General features: G+C 42.9%; 1 protein-coding gene across 7 annotated transcripts in view; it reads left to right on the top strand.

Annotated features, from left to right (window-relative positions):
* The window catches only part of adat1 (adenosine deaminase tRNA specific 1), a 77,512-nt gene that overhangs the window by 38,656 nt on the left and 14,392 nt on the right, over positions 1-24,464 (top strand). For 3 of the 7 annotated variants that reach the window (XM_061822335.1, XM_061822334.1, XM_061822337.1), the window contains 4 exons: positions 1,214-1,874; positions 16,898-17,043; positions 22,552-22,651; positions 24,184-24,270. In XM_061822335.1, coding sequence (XP_061678319.1) covers positions 1,214-1,874; positions 16,898-17,043; positions 22,552-22,651; positions 24,184-24,270 — 994 coding nt within the window. Of the gene's footprint in view, positions 1-1,213; positions 1,875-16,897; positions 17,044-22,551; positions 22,652-24,183; positions 24,271-24,412; positions 24,454-24,464 lie in introns of all 7 variants that reach the window. The other 4 variants (XM_061822339.1, XM_061822341.1, XM_061822338.1 and 1 more) reach the window with 4 other exon arrangements.

The raw sequence follows: 24,464 nt of genomic DNA, 5'->3' as shown, positions 1-24,464 counted from the left end.
GAAGCGAAGAAGGCTTACAGGACCTGCACAGCCAGGGCTGGACTGGTAGGACCATGACAACTTCGGATTGTATGGTTGTTGTAGTCATAGAGGGGAGATTCTGAGGTGTGGATGGCTCCAAACGGGCAGGAAGAGGTGTGGGAGATTTAAAGCGCTGGCACATTCCATTTGTCATTTGCTCATCAGATTGTTTGGGTGACGCAAATGCATCTGTGTGCACCTTATCCCGCCTTATCTCTTGTTCCTCCGATTGTTTGGGAACGACTGGATCCTTTTGTCGTTGGTTTTTGTAAACATTTTCTTTACAGGGCGATGAATGATGCACATAGAAAATGTTACCTAAACCTAATAACTTAACCCCCTGTCCATTTAGACAAAAACCGTCTGCTTTGTCAAGATTTTCATGCTCCCAAAAAAACGCTGAAATTGTCAATGAAACTCATGGATTGTGCAGTGCACACCTTGCCTAACCTCCTATTCAATTGACGGAGTCTCGAGAAACGTTCATCTCGAGATCGTACAAGTGGGTGAGGTCTGCTTATAAAGACCTCATGATTTAATTTACCTTTCACTAGTGGTAGAGGATGAGCAAAGAAGAGTGGGACAAAATTCCTCCTCTGAAAGACTCATCAACAATTATCGCAAATGCTTAATTTCACTTATTGCTGCCAATGGTGGCACAACCTGTTATTAGGTCCAGGGGGCAATCACTTTTTCACAGAGGGTAATAAAGGTTTGGATTTTTTTTATGTCTGAAAAAATTGAATTGTCATTTGAAAACTGCATTTTGTATTTCATTGTGTTGTCTCTGAGTGATGTTAAAATTGCTTTCATGATTTGAAACGTTCATGTGACAGATGCAAAAAAAAACCCCACAGAAAACAGGGGGGGGTACTTTTTCACAGCACTACATTTGTGTTAGCTAAAATCTTTAATCACCATTTCATTTTTTAAAAGCAGTCCTACATGCAAGTAAGAAATGCCAGTTTGTATATCCCATCCAGATGGAAATAACTTTTCAGTCTACAACAAAAAAATAAAGAAATTGGCATCCCTGTTAAAACAAATATGAAGGGGAGTTTAAAATTACATAGCTGTTGATCTTTTCTGACAAACATGAATAACCAAATACATCCATGTCATATCAAATCAGCCTGCTGTGATAGCATTTAAAACACAGAGGACTCAAATTTTGTAACTCTTGTTTTACTAGGTGGTGATGCCTCTATAATCCCCATGAAAAGCAGCCAACTTCAAGCGTGTACTTCTGTCGCATCTATGAAGAATGATCAAGGCATAGCTGGAGGCCTAAAAAGAAAAGCTAAAGCACATATTCCAAGGCAAAACTCCAAACATCCCTCTCTAAAAGAAAATGGCCCCGAAGAGACAAAACCAAAGAATATTCAAAAATCAAAGCCACCTTTTTCCTTGCCCTCGTCTTCATCTACTTGTGATGATGACCCATCCCATGGACCATCTGCCAAAAGACACCAAGAGGCCGTCTCAAAAGCTTCAGCAGAGCTAATTATTAAAAACAAAATCCCTTCAAACATTAGCACTGTGGTCTTTGCCAGGCTGAACTCGCAGATCTGTGATGTTCTCAGAACAGGAGCAAAGTCTGTACCTGGTTGCCTTGCAGATCCTCTCCAACCAGGGATGGGCTACCATAGTATAGGATTACTGCGTGTCAAACCTGGTCGAGGACAACCAACCCTTTCTCTCTCATGCAGTGATAAACTGGCTCGCTGGGTAGTGCTGGGCTTTCAGGGAGCACTTCTGTCACACTACCTACAGGAGGCACTCTACTTTAGCACTGTGGTGGTTGGAAAGTGTCCCTTTAGCCATGAGGCGATGCAAAGAGCTTTGATCACAAGGTGAGGCTTCCTGTAAGGAAGGATATAATACCAACTAATCAAGAAATGTTTTAATCAGGAGTCACGCTAGGTTTCTTTAGTCATTTGTCAACATTTATGGACTATTTACAGATTTTTTTCATAACATGATTATGCCCCAATTCAAAGCAAGGTCTATAACGGCACATCTATATGAGTTGGGTGTGAATTATTATTGTGATTTTTTTTTTTTTTTTTTTTTTTAACTTATTGCCTTAACAATCCTGTTCAATCTTTTGGATGAGTGAGATGGTAGATAGTATGCTCGGGCTGTTCACCCAACATTTTTGTCTGACCTGACAAATGGTTTTCCAGAGACAAGGGGCTCTTGTAACTGCATCAAATTCATATTTTCTTGGAATTTTTTTTTTGTTCTATTGGTCCTGTGGCATAGTATCCAAATTTTCATACTGTGTAGAGAATAAAGCTCCTTGAGCCTTCACCTTATCGTGGCGGTGGGGGTGGCGGGGGGGTGCTTTGTGTCCTGATGATCCTAGGAGCTAAGTTGCCTGGGGCTTCATGCCCCTGGTAGGGTCACCCATGGCAGACAGGTCCTAAGTGATGGACCAGACAAAGTACGACTCCAAAACCCCCTATGATGACGACAAAAAATGGATCTTGCTTTCCATTGCCCAGACGCGAGTCACAAGGGCTACCCTCTGGAGCCAGGCCTGGAGGTGGGGCTCGAAGCGCGAGTGCCTGGTGGTTGAGTGAGTCTGCACCCATGGGGCTCGATCGGGCACAGCCCGAAAGTGGAAAATGGGTCCCCCTTCCCATGGGTTCACCACCTGTGAGAAGGGGCCATAGGGATCTGGTGCAATGTGGTGGCCAAAGGTGGTGACCTTTGCGATCCGATCCCTGGCTACAGAAACTAGCTCTAGGGACATGGAATGTCACCTCTTTGGCAGGGAAGGAGCCCATGTTGTTGCATGAGGTAGAGAAATTCCGACTAGATATAGTCAGACTCGGCTCTACGCACCACTTGGGCTCTTGAGAGGGGTTGGACTCTGTTCCACTCTGGAGTTGCCCACGGGGAGAGACGCCGAGCAGGTGTGGGTATACTTATTGCCCCCGGCTTGGGGCCTGTATGTTATGGTTTACCCCAGTTGATGAGAGGGTAGCCTCCCTCCGCCTGCAGATACGGGGACGGGTCCTGACTGTTGTTTGTGCTTATGCACCAAACAGCAGTGCAGAGTACCCACCCTTTTTGGAGAGCCCCCCTCTGGCGACTCCATCATTCTGATGGGGGACTTCAATGCCCACGTGGCCAATGACAGTGAGACCTGGAAGGGCGTGATTGAGAAGAACGGACCCCCTGATCAGAACCAGAGTGGTGTTCTGTTAATGGATTTCTGCGCTCACCATGGATTGTGTCCATAACCAACACCGTGTTCAGGGGTAAGGGTGTCCAAGTGTGCACCTCCATTGCTGAAGCGGTCGACCGGAGCTGTGGCCGTAAGTCGGAAATAACTAGCGAGTCTCAAGAGATCGAAGTTGCCCAAATCACAGACTGATTCTGGGGTAGGGGACCTAATAAAGTGCTAAACATTAAAGCCCATTTTGCTGGCTTCACAGTTAAAGTTGCAAATATGCCAAAAAATTTACAAAAAATTTCAAACAGAAGTCTCGAATGTAATGTGTCATGTGAATGAAGCTGTAAGGTGGTTGGTGCCTGTCGTGGCGGCAACCCACGAACATGTTGGTGGACACCAACAGTGATGGATGCTCTCAAGCTGAAGAAGGAGTCTTATCGGGCATTTCTGGCCTGTGGGACTCCCGAGGCAGCTTATAGGTATCAGCTGGTCAAGCGGAATGCACCTTCGGTGGTCGCTGAGGCAAAAACCTGGCGTGGGTGGAGTTCGGTGAGACCATTGAGAACGACTTCAGGACGGCTTCAAGGAAATTCTGGTTCACTGTCCGGCGTCTCAGGAGGGGGAAGCAGGGCACCGTCAACACTGTGTATAGTGGGGACGGGAGCTGGTGACCTCAACTCGGGATGTTGTGAGTCGATGGGGAGAATACTTCGAAGACCTCATCAATTCCACCAACATGTCTTTCTACGAGAAAGCTAAGAGTGGGTGCTCTGAGGCGGGCTCTTCTATCTCTGGGGTTGAGGTCACCAAGGTAGTGAAAAGGGCCCTGGGGGTGGATGAGATTCACCCGAAGTTTCTAAAGGCTCTGGATGTTGTGGGGCTGTCCTGGTTGACACACCTCTGCAACATCGTATGGACATCGGGGACAGTGCCTCTGGATTGGCAAACTCGGGTGGTGGTCCCCCTTTTCACGAAGGGTGACCTGAGAGTGTGTTCCAACTATAGAGAGATCACACTCCTCAGCCTCCCTGGTAAGGTCTACTCAGGGGTACTGGAGAGGAGGGTCCGTCGGGAAGTCGAGTCTCGGATTGAGGAGGAGCAATGTGGTTTTCGTCCTGGCCGTGGAAAAGTGGACCAGCTCTACACCCTTGGCAGGATCCTCGAGGGTGCATGGGAGTTCCCCATACCAGTCTACATGTGTGTTGTGGACTTGGAGAAGGCATTCGACCATGTCCCTTGGGGAGTCCTGTGGGGGGTTCTTCAGGAATATGGGGTAACGAATCCCCTGATTCGAGCTGTCTAGTCCCTGTATGACCGCTGTCAGAGTTTGGTCCGCATTGCCAGCAACAAGTCAGACTCGTTTCCGGTGAGAGTTGGACTGCGCCAAGGTTGCCCTTTGTCACCAATTTTGTTCATAACTTTTTTTGGACAGAATTTCTTGGGTGGCGTGCCCTCTCCAGGTCGGAGATGAGATCCTTTCCCAAGTGGAGGAGTTCAAGAATCATGGGGTCTTGTTCACGAGTGAGGGAAGAATGGAGCGGGAGATCGCCAGACGGATCGGTGCAGCGTCTGCAGTGACGGAGACTTTTTATCGGTCCATTGTGGTGAAGAGGGTGCTAAGTCGTAAGGCAACGCTCTCAATTTACCAATTAATCTACTTTCCTACCCTCACCTGTGGGCATGAGCTGTGGGTCGTGACTGAAAGAACAAGATCCCAGATACAAGCAGCCGAAATGAGTTTCCTCCGCAGGGTGTCCAGGCTCTCCCTTAGAGATAGGGTGAGAAGCTTGGTCATCCAGGAGAGGCTCAGTGTCGAGCTGCTACTTCTCCGCATTGAGAGGAGCCAGATGAGGTGGCTTGGGCATCTGATTTCGATGCGTCCTGGACGCCTCCCTGGTGAGGTGTTCCGGGCATGTCCCACCGGAAAGAGACCCCGAGGACGACCCAGGACACGCTGGAGAGACTATTTCTCTGGGCTGGCTTGGGAACGCCTCGGGATCCTTCCGGAAGAGCTGGAAGAAGTGGCTTGGGAAAGGGAAGTCTGGGTATCCCTGCTGAAGATACTTGCCCCGCGACCTGACCCGAAAAAGTGGTGGGTGGGTGGATGGATGGATGGAACAATGCCAATGCCAATTCCTCACCGTTCTAAGGATCATTGAGACCCCCCCAGATGATATCTTGCATGGGGCTGCACTACGATTGAGATTGACCGTCATGATTAGCTTCTTCCATTTTCTCATGATTGCCCCAACAGTGGACCTTTTTTCACCAACCATCTTGGCAATTTTTCCGTCTCCCTTTCCAGCCGTATGGACGTATACAATTTTTTTCTCTGGTGTCTTTGGAACGCACTTTGGTCATGCCAGTGTTACAAGTTTGCGTCTTAGTGATTGTATGGGGTTGACAGTTGTGTTTATGCAGCTAACGAACCTCACACAGGTGCATCTGATTCAGAATATTGCATGGAGTGGAGGTTGACTTTTAAAGGCGGACTAACAGGTCGTTGAGGGTCAGAATTCTCGCTGATAGACAAATGCTGATGTTCAAATACTTATTTGCAGCAGTATCACATAAACAAATCGCTAAAAAAATCATATCGTGTGATTTCTGGATTTTTCTTTTTAAATTATAACTCTCACAGTGGACATTCACCTATAATGAAAATATCTGCCCCCCTCCATGATTTCTAAGTGGGATAACTTGCAATATACCAGGGTGTTCTAATACTTATTTTCTTTTTTTTACTTTTTTTCTTCATTGTATACATACGCACACACACGCACGCATACCTAGACACACACACACGCTCACACTGTAGCCTTGTGGTGGAAAAAAGGCCTCCCTAAACTTAATAACTGGTTGGGCCATCCTCATCACCAACAACCAACAAGTTCAGCATTTTCTATGACTGGGGATGAGTGTTTCATATCTCTTTGAAAATATTTTGGCCCACTCTTCTTTGCTGAAATTGTTTGAATTCAGCAAAAATTGAGAGTTTTTAAGCGTGAATGACGTTTTTAAGTTTATGCCACTGCATTTCAATCAGATTCAAGTTCGGACTTTGACAAGGGCACCTCAAAACCTTCAGTCAGTTTTTTTGAGCCATGGAGGAAATTCTCTTTCTTATGTGTTTCGATCAGAATCAGATTTATCGGCCAAGTGTGTAACAACACACAAGAAATTTGTCTCCGGCAGTCCTCACCTCACCGCCCTTGTACGAACAGAGAACAAGAGACATTCAGTTCAAAAGAATGATTCCTTATAAGAGTCACAGATGTGCAAGATGCAGTCTTCTTCATTTAGAACAGTTAAGAGTGTGTCAATGCCCCACGTTATGTTAAGCTTGTACGCAAAGTGCCCTTACTCGTTTGTAGTTCTTGTTATAGACCAGTGCAATGACAATTGTTCAAAAGGAGCAGTCTAAAGTGATGAATTATGCGATAGTCTCGAGAATATACAGTATTACTAATACTAATAGTGATTGGACAAGCAGGATATGAGGGAGTGTGCCAACAACGGCACAAGGCAGAAAACAGTATGTTTGCTGATCAAGAATTTCATGACTTAATTACCAGAGGAAAAAAACAGTTTGAATGCCTACTAGTTTTAACTTGCATTGATCATTAGCACTTATCCAATGGAAGGAGCTGGAAGTGCTGATGGCCAGGATGTGGAGGTTCCAGAATGATCCTGCTTGCTCTGGACCTAGTTTGAGTGGCGTGCAAGTCTTCAAGAGTGAATGGGGTGGTGCCGACAATCCGATCAGCAGTTTTGCTATGTAGGTCATTGGCTCTCCTGCTTGTTTTCTACTGGAGGGGAACATTGCTTGTCATTAGTGAGCGATTCTCATCTGTCCCAGACTGATTTGAAGTCATTAGCGCCATTAGGTTTCCAGTATAGCTACATAGTCCCTCTATGCAATGTTAATTTCTGTAGTAAGCTGGTTTCTAGTGCGATTGTAGAGGGCCCTATCCCTATTTAAATATGCAACTTCTTTTGCTTAGAGTGTTAATTTTCCTTGTCGAACATTTTACATAATGCTTATATTCAGAAAGTTCGTGGTTGAGTTTAGCTGTGTTAAAATCTCCTAGGGTAATGAACGGTGAATCTAGGTGTTTTTCGTTTACTTGGTCAGCCAGAGTTAGCAGTGCTGCGTTCATGCTAGGTTGGGGCGGAATGACAACATACGTCCATCCATCCACTTTCTTAGCCGCTTATCCTCACGAGGGCTGCGGGAGTGCTAGGGCCTATCCCAGTCGTCAACGGGCAGGAGTCCGAGTCCAACCTGAACTGGTTGCTAGCCAATCCCAGGACACATCGAGACAAACAACTGCACTCACTATCAGACCTAGAGGCAATTTAGTGTGTCCAATTGATGTTTTTGGAATGTGGGAGGAAACCAGAGTGCCCAGAGAAAACCCGTGCATTCATGGGAAGAACATGCAAACTCCACACAGGCGGGGCCAGAATTGAACCCGAGACCTCAGAACTGTGAGGCCAACTCTTAAGGGGCTGAGGCATTGTGCCGCCTCAGAATGTAAACACCTATGAGAATTACAGAGGCAAATTCATGCGGTGAATAAAATGGCTTACAGTTCAAGAACAATGACTCCAAAAGCAGGCTGCAGTATGTCCTTAGCTGTGTAATGTCAGTGTACTATTTCTCATTGATATAAAAGCATATTCCACTGCCTTTCAATTTCTATGCTAGCTCCGCTATGCGGTCTGCTCAAAAAAGATGAAAGCCAGGTAGTGTCACAGCGCCGTCGGGGACGCGTCCACAAACGCAAGTCTCCGTGAAACACAGGGCGGCTGAATGTCCAAAGTCTTTGCAAGTCTTGATCAAAAGCTGAAATTCCTCCATTTTGTTGGCTATGGAGTGTAGATTCGGGGGCTGAATTGACGGAAGCACCAGTCTGTGTCCCTTCTTTCGCAGTTCAGCTTGTGTACCGGCTCGCGAGCCCCTGTGCCGCAATTGCCACGAGGCTTTATAGAGAGCACCAACGAGTAACCCCAGAAAAGATTCAGCGAATTGGCGAGAGTTGTCGGAAAAAAAAAGCCCAAAGAAGACTCTCTCATGGTTAGTAAGTAATTTCTTGTGTACTTGAGTCCCAAGACGACCGAAAAACACACAAACGTAAACAGTACTGGGGGAACGTACCAGAGGCTGCCACACTAGTAGGAGCCATCTTGTTTAATTTAGTTGTTTTGTCTGATCATTCTCTTACTTCCAAACCCAAGTGTGCTCACAAACTGATGGCTGATCATTCTCCTTCAAGATTTTCTGTTCAAGAGTATAATTCACAGTTGCCTCAATCACAAAGTTGTCCAGGTCCTGTAGCGTAGTCCAAGACCATCTCACTACCGCCACATTAACAGTTGATAGGACGTTCTTTTTCTGAAATGTTGCACTACATTTACATTTACATATGTAACAAGAGACACACCTTCCAAAAAGCTTTTTTAAAAAGTTTTTGTCGGTTCATATTATTTTCCCCAAAGGCTTGGGAATCATTGAGGGTTTTTTTTCTTTTTTTTTTTTTCATTTTCAGAAGTAATACAAGCCTGTGTTTGCGGTTCTTGTGGTAGAACTCTACAATGGTTGCAATATTTGAGGAAAACTCTTGATTTTTGTGTCAACAAAAACAAAGGAATTCACCTTGCCATTGTAATATAGTGGTACCTCTACTTACGAACGTCTCTAGTAATGAAAAATTCAGGTTGCGAAACACCCGCTTGGAAAAATATTGTCTCTCATTACGAAGGAAAATTCAAGATACGAAGGGAAAAAATGGGCGCTAGATTCACAGCCACAAATTGCACCGAACATAAACATCCTGTATCTTGGTTTGAAAGTGGCGCGATAGAGCTGCTCTCTCATTGCCTACTGCTATAGCATCTTCCTGACATCCCATTGGCTGAGAGGGACGTCAGTCTTTGCCCATGATGCTTTTCGAGCATCAATATCAATCACAAGCAAGTGCTTTCAGACGTTGTCACACGCTAGCTCACATGGGTAAAATAAAACTTTCGAGTTTTATTTTTCATTTGTGTTTTGGGAAGGTTATTCAATTTTCTTCACCATGAGCCCCAAAAACTGTTAATGGAATTAAGTTGTGTGCATGTGTACATTCGTACATATGTTTTCTCTAAGCTGTCAAACGTTTGCCTCCTCCTCCGTCCCCCAACATGCATTTCACTTCTCACTCACGCTTCTATTCTCACAGTTGCCCAACGCCAAAGGTAAATGAACATAATTTTTATTATTCTTTACATTATGTACTTTTATTTATTCATTCATTCATTTATTTTATTTTATTTATCGCCAAGGACCTGGAACAGATTGGGGTATTTACATGTACAGTTCGCTTCTACTTGTGAAAAATTCTGGTTATGAAATGACTTCTGGAACAAATTAATGTAATATGTACCACTGTACATATATATGATCTGATTAATTGGCTAATCTAATCATCAAAATAATTGGTGAAAAGTCGACTAGTGTAAATATTGTGATAGCATTCGTTATTAATACGCAAGACCCCATATGACAAGTGCTCTACTCATTCGACTCTTTTTATGCTGAACTCCAGAAGGTGTTTGATCACAGAAAAAATCCATTGTAACCTCTCATTATCTCAGGGAGCTATGTCCTTCATTGAATATTATGTCATCTTCCGTGTCCTTGTTGGCAAATGCAGGTGAATGTTGAACCTTTAAGGGAGTTTTCCCCAACGTCCTTACCAACCAAATTAAAGACGAACTCGCGGTCCGGGAAGAGCCCTCCTCTCTAGATGCTCTTTTCGCCCTTGCTATTAGTGTAGATAATAGGCAATGCGAGAGAACCTGTGAGTGGCGCCTTCACTCTCATAAACTCTCTTCCACACTCACAACTATGCGGTCAGCTGCACAGCCGCTTCCTCTGTTGCCCTCCGCACTTTCGTTCCACTGCATTCGATCCAATGAACCCATATAAATTGTAAAAATAGACCGCTAAAAGTTTCAGCGTCGTGTCGCCCAGTGGCTGTGCATTTATCGTGGTCAACCTGATCATTTCACCTCCTTGTGCCCTCTGACCAAAAGACCAGGCTCACTGTGACAACCTCTGTTCCCTTGAGCTCTCCCTCTTCCATTACCGTTCCTGCTTGCATTATAATTTCCACTCAGAACTACCCCATTATTGCCCTCATTAATTCTGGTGCAAAAGATAATTTCATTCATTAAGAATAAATATACAAACTACTAATCCTGCTCCAACCTCTCCCATCACCGAAAAGTGTCACAGCCCTGGATGACAGTCATCTCTGCCACCCACCAAACAGTGACTGTCATGCTCCTCATTTCCCTCTTTGCTATTACTTCCACAGAGGCTCCCTTAGTTCTTGGCATTTAATGGCTGCAGATTCACAACCCAATCATTCACTGGACCCATTTACAGTGTCAGTCTCTGGATGGAGTCCTCACTCCCATTTACACTGTCTGCTATCTGCCGTTATGCTCTCTGGATATGCTCCAACTTCTGCTGCCCCAGTGGACCTTTCACAAATCCTGCCTGAATATTATGACGTCTCACCAATATTTAGCAAGGATTTAGCGGTCTCTTTTAAGACTGTGCCATTAAACCCTTGCCAGGAACTCCACTTTCCACTAGCTGACTCTACCACCTCACCCATCTCTAGAAGAAAACCATAAAAGATGACATCCAGGACTCCCTGGCTACTGGCCTCATATGGCCCTCCTTGCACGGGTCGGGGTTAGATTCTTCTTCATGGGGAAAAAGACAATATTCTCCAACTGTGGATTGACTACTGAAATCTAAATGACATCAATGTGCAAAACAAATCTCAGATTCTCCACATCAACCCTTCGTTTGAGTTTGGGTACAGGTCGAGGCCTCGGACTCTGGTGCTGATGCTGTCCTCTCGCAGCGGGACCCCATGACTTAGAAACTATACCCTTGTGCTTTTTTCTCCTATTGCCTATCCCCTGCGGAGCGAAGTTACAATGTCAGCAACTGTGAACTGCTGGCTATATTCTGGGCACTGGAGGAGTGGAGACACCTGATAACTGTGGAGGGACTCATCTCAGGGGAGGATCAGTCCGCCTACCATGTTGAGGACTATAATCTGTCTCTGTGGGGCTCTGCAAACAATCTGACTTGAATCACAAAGAAAAATAAATAACTTATATTGGACTTGAGGAAACGCTGAGCTGACCCAGCCCCCATTTTCATCAGTGGTGACTATGTGGTAATAGTCCACAGTTATAATTCTACATTTCTTGTGACATTACCCACACCCTCTACTGGACTACAAATACTACAGCCATTGTGAATAAGGCCAGGCAACCTATTCACTTTCTGCTGTTGAAAGCATTTTAATATATTGCATTAAGTCATGGTATGCAGGCTGCTCTATTGTGGACTAAAAAGCACGACAGAGTTGTAAGACCTGCAGAAAAAGCCATTGGCTCCCCTCTTCCATCATTGCAGGACATTGCCAAAACCCGTGATCACTCGGGAGCCAGGACAATCAATACAGACACTTTCCACCGCAGTCATCACATTTTCACTCTTTTGCCTCCTGGGAGGCGATACAGGTCAATTAGATCACACACCACGAGATTCCTAATTTTTATTTTCCAAAAGCCGCTCTCTGAATCACCAATATACATCATAGTCAGTTGCTCTTACAATGAAGAAAATAAGTATTTGAACACCATGCTATATTGGAAGTTCTCCCAGTTAGAAGTCATGGAGGGGTCTGAAATTTTCATCGTAGGTGCATGTCCACTGTGAGAGAGATAATCGAAAAAAAAAATCCAGGAATCACAGTGGAGCCTCATGCAAGCTATCACCTCGTGGGGTCTCAATAATCCTTAGAAAGGCAGGAATCAGCCCAGGATTACATGACAGGACTTGGTCTATGACCTGGAAAGAGCTGGGACCAGCATTTCCAAGGTGACTGTTGGTAATACACTAAGACGTAATGGTTTGAAATCATGCATGGCACGGAAGGTTCCCCTGCTTAAACCAGCACGTCAAGGACCGGCTTAAGTTTGCCAATGATCATTTGCATGATACAGAGGAGTCATGGGAAAGGGTTTTGTGGTGAGATGAGACCAAAATGGAACTTTTTGGTCATAATTCCACTAACTGTGGTTGGAGGAAGACAAATGATTAGTTCCATCCTAAGTACACCATCCTTCCTGTGAAGCATGGGGGTGGTAGCAACATTCTTTTCGAGTGTTTTTCTGCACATTGGACAGGACGACTGCACTGCATTAAGTAGAGGATGACTGCGGCCATGTATTGTGAGATTTTGGGGAACAACCTCTTTCCCTCAGTCAGAGCATTGAAGATGGGTCATGGCTGCGTCTTTCAACATGACAATGACCTGTATAACCCACGTTTTTCAACAGCTCTTCAGGCTGCTCAGTCTCATCAAAAACACCCATGAATTTGTCCAAAACTGCTCCTTCTGTACTCGAGACAAGTCTTCACATCGACACACAACTGGTCTGCCGCGCCACTTGCCAATTCCCAGCCGCCACTGGTCTCACATTTCACTGCCTCTCTTCCCTCAGAAGGTAACAGTTATTCTCACCATCCTTGCTTTTCCAAGTATGCCCACTATGTGCCCCTTGCTAAACTCACGTCTGCTGTGGAAATTGGTAACCTCCTGGCCACGGATGTCTTTAGACTCTATGGAATACCTATCAACATTGTCGCCAATTGAGGCCCACAGTTCTCTTCACAAGTCTGGAGGGAATTCTGCAAGGTGGTGGGTGTAGTAGCCCTCTAGTGTTCAGGGTATCATCCGTAGACCAACGGTCCGACGGAGCAAGAGAATCAATCCCTGGAGTCAGCTCTGTGTACCTGCACACAATCTATCCTTCAACCCCCACTCTTCAACCTATAGGAGCAGGCGGTGGGAATTTCTACCATTCAAGATCATCTCCGGAGTGTTGAGGTTTTGTGGAAAGAAGGTTGGGCAACACGCAACAAACGGCTCGTGGACCGACATCACTCTCCTACCCCTGAATGCAATGTGAGTAAGTCCGTCTGGCTTTTCCTCCCAAGTTCAACTTCAGACCGAGTCCTGTAAGATCACAGTACATTGGTCCTTTCCCCATTACCAAAATCATCACTATTCCGTCCAGTTGAAGCTACCTCACTCTTTGAAAATTCATACCACTCCACGTCTCGTTGCTGAAACGTGTCTCTACCTGTGCCCTATTAAAATTAAGACAATCTGGAGGCGACACTCATGGAGGACCACAATGATGATAAAGATCTTCAAATCAAAGTGTAAGAAAGCAGAATGTAAGTGGAGAACTAAACTCCAAATTAACTGTGACCTCCACTGTCAAAAGTCTTTGTAATTTTAAGCAAGAGTTAGTCAGGGATAGACAGCAACAATTTTATAAAATCATCAGTAAGAACCTCAACAATACTTGCACTTTGTTTGCTGTGGTTCGAGCGATCCTTAAATCCATCAGGTCCTATCTAGAGGATGATTTATTTTGTAACCATTGGAAGTATTTTATCTCAAGGAACGGCAAAGACATATGGGCTACTTCAGATGTCATTTCTTGGACCCTTCCTGTTCAGCCTTTACTGTATATGCTACCCTTTGGTTCTTTCTTCAGAACTTTAATTTTGACTATCATAGCTATACATTTAACACAGTTATATTTAGCAGTGACTCCAGATGACTGCTGTTCAGATGTGGTGTTGAGTCAATGTTTAAAACAGATACAGTAACTGGGTGAGACAAAATTTTCTTCAATTCATCCAAAACAAAACTGGGGAAAATTGTTTTTGGCAAGAAAATAATATGATCATTGTCAGAAAAAACTGGACTCACTTTTTTTGAAAAACCATGAACATGACTAAAACATTGGTGTTCTGATAGAATCCAACCTAACTTTCAACAGTCATATCAAATCAATGACTAAAACTGCCTTTTACCATTTTAAGAACATATCCAGAGTTAAGGCTTGCATGTGTCAAGCAGACCAGGAGATGCTCATCCATGCTTTGATCTCAAGGAGACTTGACTATTGTAATGGTCTTCTGACTGGATTCCCACAAAAGAGCTTTAAACAGCTGCAGCTCATTCAGAATGCTGCAACTCGTGTTCTGACCAGAACAAAGAGGTCAGAGCATATAACTCCAATTCTAAAGTCTGTACACTGACTTCCAGCCTGCTTAGAATACATTTTAAAGTTGTGCTACTGGTCTATAAATCACTAAATAGTTGACGTCCTGAATACATAAAAGAAATGCTAATGGAATACAAGCCCGGTTGGGCTCTGAAATCGACTGACACATCAAACAGTGGAGTGCAGAGTAATGATCAACATGATCAAGCAGCATTTAGCTATGATGCTGCACACAAATGGAAAAAGTCACCAACAGAAGTGATGTCAACCCCAAGTGAGAATCTTTTTAAATCCAGGTTAAAAACTCTTTTCTCATGCATTTTAAAGTATTTTCATTTTTAAATATTTCTTGCACTTTATGCCATTTTAATTGTACTTGTATCGTTTTTTTTTTACCTGTTTTTAACGTTTGTTTCTTTGTATTTAATTCTTTTAATCATCTAAAGCACATTAAGTTACCTTGTGTATGAAATGTGCTATATAAATAAATTTGCGTTTCTTTGCTTTGCCTGCGATTGGTTGGCAACCAGTTCAGAGTGTACCCTGCCTCCTGGCCGTTGACAGCTGGGATAGGCACTCCCCGCGACCCTTGTGAGGATAAGCAATTAAGAAAATGTATGGATGGATGTCTTCAACACAGTTTTAATTGTCTTTTTTTATGTATATTTTTTGTCATTTTTATTGTTTTTATCCCATTTTCAACATTTTATCTCCTTGTTTTTAAATGCTTTTAATCATGTAAAGCACATTGAGTTACCTTGTGCATCAAATGCACTGTACAAGTAAATTTGCTTTGCTTCCTAATTAATTCCTAATTCAGAAATTTAAGATCCATTGTAGTGTAGACAAGCTCCCTGTCTGTGGCCACATGAGGAAAATTCATGCCAATTTGAAGAGATAATAAAAATGATGACCAGCCCACAACAATCTCCAGCAAGAATTTTTAAGGTGAATTCCAAGGCACATCAGAGTCAGATTGCACCGTTTTAGCCAAAGAGGACTTCAAGGGAGACGACCAAGGACACCATTATTGAAAATAAATCATTAAAACGTGAGACTTGAATTTGGTGAACTCCATGTTCATCAGTCACAAACCTTCAAGGAGAATTTCCAATGGACAGACGAGAGAAAATTAAAGCTTTTGGCCAGGCCCATCAGCTTGGTGTTCACAGACAAAAAATGCAGCATCCCAAGAAAAGAAACTGTGAAACATGCAGAAGGCTCTGTTTTTATCTCGGGCTCCTTTGCTGTATCGGGCACAAGATGTTTAATCTGTGATGCATTCAATGAAATCTCAAAACAATCAGGGTATTCTAGAGGAAACTTTGCTGCCCAGTGTGAGAAATCTTGGTCAGAGTCACAGGTCATGGTTATTGCAACAGGTTAATAACCCAAAACACAATGTTAAAAAGCCCAAAAGAATGGCTGAGAGCAAAACATTGCATTATTCAGATCAAAATTCTATTTTACATGCCAGAACCATGCCATCTAGATAAATCAACCTTCAAATCTGACAAGTTGAATAGGTAGCTCATGAAGAGTGGGCCAAAATGCTTCCTGAGAGCTGCAAAAGTCTCATTAAACGTTACCAAAATTATATGATTGTACTGATTGCTGAAAAAGGTTGTGCAACATAAAATAAAGTTTAAGGAACCATCAATTTTGGCCAGGTCTGTTGTATGATTTAGTTTTTATATGTTGACCCACAATTACAAAGAAAGGTCTCATTTTCACTGGTTAATGTTGAATAAGTAATGTATCATGACTTTTATGCAGCACAGTGGCATAATTGGTTAGAGCGTTCCTCTAATAGTTCTGAGAACTGGAGTTCAGATCCCGGTCCTTTCTGTGTGGAATTTGCCAATTCTCCCTGTGCCTGGGTGCGTTTTCTCTGGGCACAACGGTTTCCTACCACGTGCTAAAAACATACATTAATTGAAGACTAAATTGTCCTTGGGTATGATTGTAAGTGCGATTGGTTGTTTGTCTCTATATGTCCCCTGCGATTGGCTGGCAACAATTTCTGGGTGAACCCCGCCTCCTGGCCGAAGATACCTGGGATAGGCTCCAGCACTCCCGCGACCCTTGTAAGGATAAGTGGTTCAGAAAATTGATGTATATTACTTTTGTCAGATTCAAATTATTGTGGTGACCATTTTTTTTTTAATTAACAGATGGGAACCAGATTTTTTTTCAATGTCTCGAATTAGGTCACCTGCTGCCTATATTTCTAGTCTTCCTTTTTGTTTTGTTTTCGACCATTGATCCATTTCAAAACTATTTCAAACAAAGCAAAACAAATTTATTTGTATAGGTAACTCACCGCACTTTCTAGATTGAGATCATAGTGTTTGAATACTGAGATTATCTGAAGATCTCTGCATCTGTACAAACAATTCTAGTTTAATTGTAAAATTTATAGAACAATGTGAGTTGGAGTTTGTATTGACTATTTTTGATCATAATATTGCACATCTACAGTTTGTGTTTTATTTATAACTATTGTGTTTTTGTTTTGCTATGCAGATGCTCACATGTATCAGATCTCCCTGTTGGTTTCTCAGTGTCTGCACCCATTATTCTTCAGTCCAAATTGGAGTTCCCCTTCAGCAAGGCTCAGACTGAGCTCCAACACAAGGCTGGACAAGGAAGCATAACACCCTGTGGGGCAGGTAGGGGTGGTCGACTAATCATACGAGTTTGGAGTTCAGGACTGATGTAACAAAAGGTACATTTCAAATCCAAACCATAAATTGTTGCCTTTGAAGTAGTCCCACTCAAATTGAATACAAACCACCCTTTTCTACTATGTCTTCATGCATGCCTGGGAGGATTAATCCAGGATCCTCTGTAGCGCTATCGAACAATGACGGTGAAGAGGTCTAAATCGAAGTGTAGGAAATCAGAACGCAATTGGAGAAAACATAAACTCCAAATTGACTGTGACCTCCACAGACAGTGTCTTTGTAATTTTAACCAAGAGTTAGCCAGTGATAGACGGCAACACTTTTTTAAAATCATCAGTAAGAACCTCAACAGTACTTGCACTTTGTTTGCTTTGGTTAACAACCTCACAACCCCCCACACCCCAAATCAGATAGGTCCAGACCTCAAAACAGTTGATAAATGGAATGAATTTGCCTGTTATTTTTGTGAAAAAATACAATCCATCAGGTTAAGTAGCACAAATCAGCTAAATGATTCTACATCTGAAGCCACCAAGGAAAGCTCTATTTCCATGTCAGAATTTAAAACAGTTCAGCAAAAATTAAAGAGAAAACTGTTAAGTAGCTGAAACCATCAACAAGCTGTTTCGACTCAATACCATCTGACTTTTTCAAAACGATTGTGAAATCAGAACAAATAATAAACTGCTCACTTCAGTCTGGCTTGTTTCCTAAAGCTCGGAAAGTAGCTGCCGTTAAGCCTCTTCTAAAAAAACAGCACTGGACGCTTTCATGTTTGCAAACGATAGACTCATCTCTAATCTCCCTTTTATAGCCTAGATTATTGAGAAACTTGTTTGGAATCAACTCAGCAATTTCTTTAATTGAAATTGACTTTTTGAAAAAGGTTTCCGTACTTATCAGAGTACAGAATTGTCAGGGGCATGGTCAAGCCACTGTTCTGGGCGAAACTGCCTGTCAGGGGCATGGCCAAGCCACTGATCTGGGCGGTGCCGCCTCTGGCTGCCTTCCCACAGCTGCGCCACATTGGATGCTAATTAGACCAGGCATTTAAGGCTTGAGTGTCAAATCTACTTTTGCCAGTTTGGTGTGTTACTGGATATTGAATACTCCACTATCATGCGTAAATTTGCAAGCTTTGTATAGTGCATCCCTTCATTACAGTGAGCCTGTGCCTCGATAGTCTTGTTACGTCTTGTTCACGTTTCTAAGCTTTGCCGCATAGTCATCGGACCTTGTTGCATGTTTTTGGATCTTGCCTGTAGCCTTGCATTTTTGTGCTTCCGCCTTTTTTGGACTGCTTACTTGTGTACGACCTTAGCCTGGAATAAAACCACCCTGAATATCACGCCGTCACTTCGGAGTCCTGCAATTGCCTCCGTCCCATGACACAGAATCTGCTCTGATCAAAAAGCTAAATGATATTGAAGATATTAAAGATTGAATATTGACTCGGGAAAGGTGTCAACATGGTCTTGTTAGATGGCATTCCAGCTTTTGCTACCGTAGATCACGATATACTGCAAAACAGGTTGGAAACATGAGTAGGACAAAATGAACTGTCCTAAAATGGTTTAGGTCCTACCTGGAGGAAAGGAGCTACTTTGTAACCATTAGAAGTGATCAATCTGAAAAAAATGGCAGTGACATATGGGATCCCTCAAAGGTCAGTTCTTGGACCCTTCTATTCAGCCTGTATATGCTACCCTTGTTGTCAAATTTTCCAGACCTTTAGTTTTAACTGTCATAGCTATACAGATGACCCCCAGTTTAATGTAGTAGTGTCTCCAGATGACTATAGTTCATTTGAGGTGTTGTGCCAATGTCTTAAGCAGATAAATAACTGGATGAGCCAAAATTTCCTTCAACCAAATCATTACAAAACTGAGATAAATAAAGAAAAAAGGATTGCTGTTCGTTAATACCTAGATTCACTATCTTTAAAAAGCAAAGACCAAGTCTGAAAGCTTGGTGTTCTAATAGATTAGACCTTCAACAGTCATATAAAATCAATTATTAAAACTGCCTTTTTCCGTCTGAAGAACATTATTTTCTGACTGGGCTCCCCCAAAAGAGCATGAAGCAGCTGGAGCTCATCCAGAATATTTCAGAACAGGTTTTGACCAGAACAAAGTGGGCAGAGCATATAACTCCAATTCTAAAGTCTTTACACTTGCTTCCAGTTGGTTTTACAATATATTTTAAAGTTCTGCCCCTGGTATATAAATTGCAAAATGGTTTAGGTCCTGAATACATGAAAGGAATCAGGTCCAATAATCAACTGCAGAGTCCAAAGCAAACTGTGAAGCAGCATTTAATTATTGTAATGCAATAAAGTGGAATAAGTTGCCAACAGAGACGACATCAGCCCCAAATGTGTGTTTTCAAATCCATATTTAAAACTTTTTTTTCCTCTTGCGTTTGAGTAATTCCACTTTTCAGTGATATTTCATGCACTTAACGGTGTTTTAATCCTACTTTTTCAAATGTTTTTATTTGAATGCTTTGAATCAAGTAAAGCGCATTGAGGTACCTTGTGTATGAAATGTGGTCAACAAATAAATTTGCTTTGCTTTGCTCATATATTGCTCATATATAATAACAATTGGCCCGGCAGAAATGTGACGACAAACTCAAGACGAAAAATTGGCACCGTGTTACAGTTGAATTGTAAATTGTCTCTTTTTGTGATATCTTCAACCCAGACTGTGATGGAGGTACACAGTACTGATTTGATGTGTAGAACTGTCTCACCAGCTGTTGTGGTAATCCGTGCTTCCTTAGCAACTGCAGGAAGTACATTCTCTGCTGGCCTCTTCTGAGGCTGGATTTGATGTTAGTCTCCCACTTCAGGTCCTAAGAGGCTGTAATTCCTGGTAATGGGAAGATCTTGATGGTTGACACATGACAGTTGGACAGCTTTCGGCCAAAATGTTTTATCTTGGTCTCATCAGATCAGAGAATCTCATTTCACACCATCTTGGAGTCCTTCAGAAGTTTTTTTTTTCTGCACAATTCATGCCAGTTTTCACGTGTCTTGCACTAAGGAGAGCCTTTTCTCAGTTAATCTGTTATAAAGCGACTAGTGGAGGGCTGCAGTGATGGTTTACTTTGTAGAACTTTCACACACTTCCTGATTCCATTTCTGGGGCTCAGCCGCAGTGATCTGTGGGTTCTTCTTTACCCCTATCACCAAGGGTTTTCTCCCCCAATTGCTCAGTTCAGCCGTATGGAGAGCGCTAGAGATGGTTCTGGGTGTCCCAAACATCTTCCATTTAAGGTGTATAGAGGCCACTGTGCTCTTGGGAACCTTAGGATGCAGCTTCATTCAGCTGCCTCAGCAATTTCGGGCAGAACATCGTCCACTCGGACTCGATGTCCCCTGGTTCCCACGGAACATCAGCAAAGTTCTGTGAGGCTTGAAACTCCTTCTGACAGGGGATTCTGCCAGCTATTCCCAGCAGACCCTTACAATACATTTTGGTCCTGCCATGTGGGACTGCCATCTTCTTTCACCGTCGGAGCGAACTCACCCCTATCTTCACCTTGAGTGTCCAAGACATTCGGCACGACCAGAAAGTCAATCAAACTGTAACCTACAGTGTCCTGGTGCCAACTGCTGAACACGGTGTTCGTTATGGAGACAATCCACGGTGAGCGCAGAAATCCATTAACAGAACACCACTCTGGTTCTGATCAGGGGGTCCGTTCTTCCCGGTTAACACCCTTCCAGCTTTCACTGACATTGCCCACGTGGGCATTGAAGTCCCCCAGCAGAATGATGGAGTCCCCAGAGGGAGCACTCTCCAGCGCTCCTTCTAAGGACTCCACAAGTGTACGGAACTCTGAACTGTTGTTTGGTGCATAGCCACGGACAAGTCAGGACTTGTCTCCCCACTTGAAGGCGAAGGGAGGCTATCTTGTCATCCACTGGGGCTTCAAGCTGGGGGGCAATAAGTATACCCACATCTGTTTGGCACCTCTCACCGTAGGCAACTCCAGAGTAACAGAGTCCAACCCCTCTAAAGATGACTGGTACCAGAGCCCCAAGCGGTGCGTAGAGAGGAGTCCAACTAGTCCAACCAATGTTTTCAAAAAGTCAATAGAGTGCATTATATTTAGGCATGGATGAAAAATAAAAATTACACTCACATTGTATAGTCATGCACAGGTACATAGAGTGGAAAAAAAGTTAGATGTAAACATTTTGAAATTGATATTCGATCTCTTATGTTACAAATTTATATATATTATGGCAATGTGTGCCACCAACTTGAGCTCTCTGACCTCCTTGAGGGAGCTTGACATTTTACGATTGTTAGCATAGCATGTTTGTTGCTACTGCACCAAACATCAGAAACAATTGCCTGTGAGTATGTTTAAACTTAAACGAAGACAAAAAATATCAACTATAAGTCTACTAGTTGTGCAGCCGCTTTCAAAAGAAATGTATCATCGCTCCCGTCGATAACGGAGGGAACCCGGAAGCAACGTGGCGGTTCAAAACAACATGAGCTCAAACTACGTACAACAAGCGTAATAGGCAGATAATTGAAATGCTCAAGGGGACCCAATTGAAATGCTCACTTTTTTTAAATGTGCCCATTACGCTCATTTCTACGTAGTTTGAGCTGTTGTTGTTTTGATAGCCCCCTGACACCATAGGAAAACTGCTAATGATTGTAGCCAAATGGATGGTGAGAGGCTGCGCTGCGGAACCAAAACTCTTGAGATTCAAAAAATGTTTCCTCACAAACGCCATGGATGGCACAAAGGATGACATCGTGTGGGAGCAAAATGGGATATTCATGATGCAATGCAGGAGGCACCGGAACTGGACCAAGTCATCAATGATGACTTCCACAATGATGCACCAAAGGTAGCTACTATGGATCATTTTCGGATTGGAGATCAGTCAGATGTCCCACATCCCAAAAACATGCAACATCAATTGGACACTCTAAATTCCCCCAAGGTGTGATTGTGAGTGCCACTGTTTGTCTTGATGTGCCCTGCAATTGTCTGGCAACCAGTTCAGGGTATACCCTTCCTCCAGCACTTCCATCGACCCTTGTGAGGATAAGCATCTAAGAAAATTCATGGATATAGATAAACACACTCACACGCACGCACACACATACACGTACATACTGAATGTGTATGTGGATAACGTAATTAGTTTTCAATAAAAAACTGCTAAAGTTAAGAAAACACAACAAACAAGAAATAATGTTAATTTATTCAGTCTAAACAGCACTTACCTGATACAACAGTGTAACATGAATAAAATAATTGATGAATACACCCCAAAATTATTTTGACTGACTAAAAACACTAATAATATGAAGTTCCACGTTCAGTCATCTATGATTTCACTGAATTTCCTCAGGTTGTAGGTTTTTGCCATGGTATTGTTTCAGTTTCTGCATTGAGGTTTATGCTGTTATAGTTTCAAGCAAAGAAATGAAAATGTTCAATGTTTCTGGGTTTCAGCTATCAGCTGGTGTAACGTGCCTGATCAGCCACTTGATGTCACTGCCAATGGCTTCAAACAAGGAGTCACTAAGAAGGCTTTGGGAACAGCTCAAGCAAGGTAGTCATAGGGGACTGTCCACTGTGAGAGAGATAATCTGAAAAGAAAAATCCAGAAATCACAATGTATGATTAACAATTTATTTGTGTGATACAGCTGCAAATAAGTACTTGAACACCTGAGAAAACCAATGTTAATATTTGGTACAGTAGCTTTTTTGCAGAGGTCAAACGTTTCCTGTAGTTGTTCACCAGGTTTCCAAACACTGCAGGAGGGATTTTGGCCCACTCCTCCATACAGATCTTCTCTTTCTGGGCTGTCGCTGAGAAACACGGCGTTTCAGCTCTCTCCAAAGATTTTATATACATTTTTATCTACAGACTGGCTGGGCCACGCCAGAACCTTGACATGTTTCTTACGTAGCCACTCCTTGCTTTTCCTGGCTCTGTGCTTTAGGTCATTGTCATGGCCGCGGTCATCCTTTCGCTAATACAGTGCAGTCGTCCTGTCCCATCTGCAGAAAAACACCCCCAAAGCATGATGCTACCACCCCCATGCTTCACAGTAGGGATGGTCTTCTTGGGATGGAACTCATCATTTGTCTTTCTCCAAACATGGTTAGTGAAATTTATGACCAAAAAGTTTCAATTTGGTCTCATCTGACCACAAACCTTTCTCCCATGACTCCTCTGTATCATCCAAATAGTCATTGGCAAACTTAAGACGGGCCTAGACATGCTCTGGTTTAAGCAGTCACCTTGGAAACGGTGGTCCGAGCTCTTTTCAGGTCATTGACCAAGTCTTTTTGTGTGGTCCTGGGCTGATTCCTCACCTTTCTAAGGATAATTGAGACCCCAAAAGGTGATATCTTGCATGGGGCTCCACTCCAATCGTGATTTACCGTCATCTTTAGCTTCTTTTATTTTTTTAATGATTGCTCCGACAGTGGCCCTTTTTTCACAAAGCTGCTTGGCAATTTCTCTGTAAGCCCATTCCAGCCGTGTGGAGTTTTGTCCCTTGTGTTTTTGGACAGCTCTTTGGTTTTGGCCATGTTACAAGTTTGAGTCGTATTGATTCTATGGGGTGGACAGGTGTCTTTATGCACACCGCACACAAGACCTCACACAAGTGCATCTGATTCAGGATAATACATGGAATGGAGGTGGACTTTTAAAGGCGGACTAACATGTCTTTGAGGGTCAGAATTCTAGCTGATAGACAGGTGTTCAATTTATTTGCAGCTATATTACACAAATAAATCATTAAAAAAATCATACACTGTGATTTCTTGTTTTTTTTTTTTAGATTATCTCACTCACACTGTACATGCACCTACGATGAACATTTCAGACCCCTCCATGATTTCTAAGTGGGAGAACTTGCAAATATAGCAGGGTGTTCAAATACTTATTTTCTTCACTGTATATATATATATATATATATATATATATATATATATACATATATTTATTTAGTGAGAGAGAGAGGGAGAGAGAGAGAGAGAGAGAGAGAGAAAAAAAATTGGTACATTTGATTGCTGTAGCAATTAAGTTAAAAAATGTTTGTTTTTTTCCCAATTTTGGTCTTTGTAGGTCTGCTCTGTGTAAACTGGAGCTTTTTCATTCATTCCTGTCTCTGGTATCGTCCACTCAAGCTTCAGTACTTCCAGACTCACTCAGGTACCAAAAGATCGGCTCTTCCATAGTCAATAGTCAAGATGTTCCAGCGAGATATACCATATTTGCCGGACAACAATGCACACCTGATAATAACGGTCAGTCTGTGTAGCATTTATTTTTCTTTTTTTTCCTCATACACAAGCCGGAGATGACCATACCCTGGGATATCTACCATAAATACTGGTACGTTGTAA

The sequence above is a fragment of the Syngnathoides biaculeatus genome, chromosome 6, assembly GCF_019802595.1.
Source record: "Syngnathoides biaculeatus isolate LvHL_M chromosome 6, ASM1980259v1, whole genome shotgun sequence".
Classification (NCBI taxonomy): Eukaryota; Metazoa; Chordata; class Actinopteri; order Syngnathiformes; family Syngnathidae; genus Syngnathoides; species Syngnathoides biaculeatus.
This window is presented reverse-complemented; position numbering and strand designations above follow the sequence as displayed.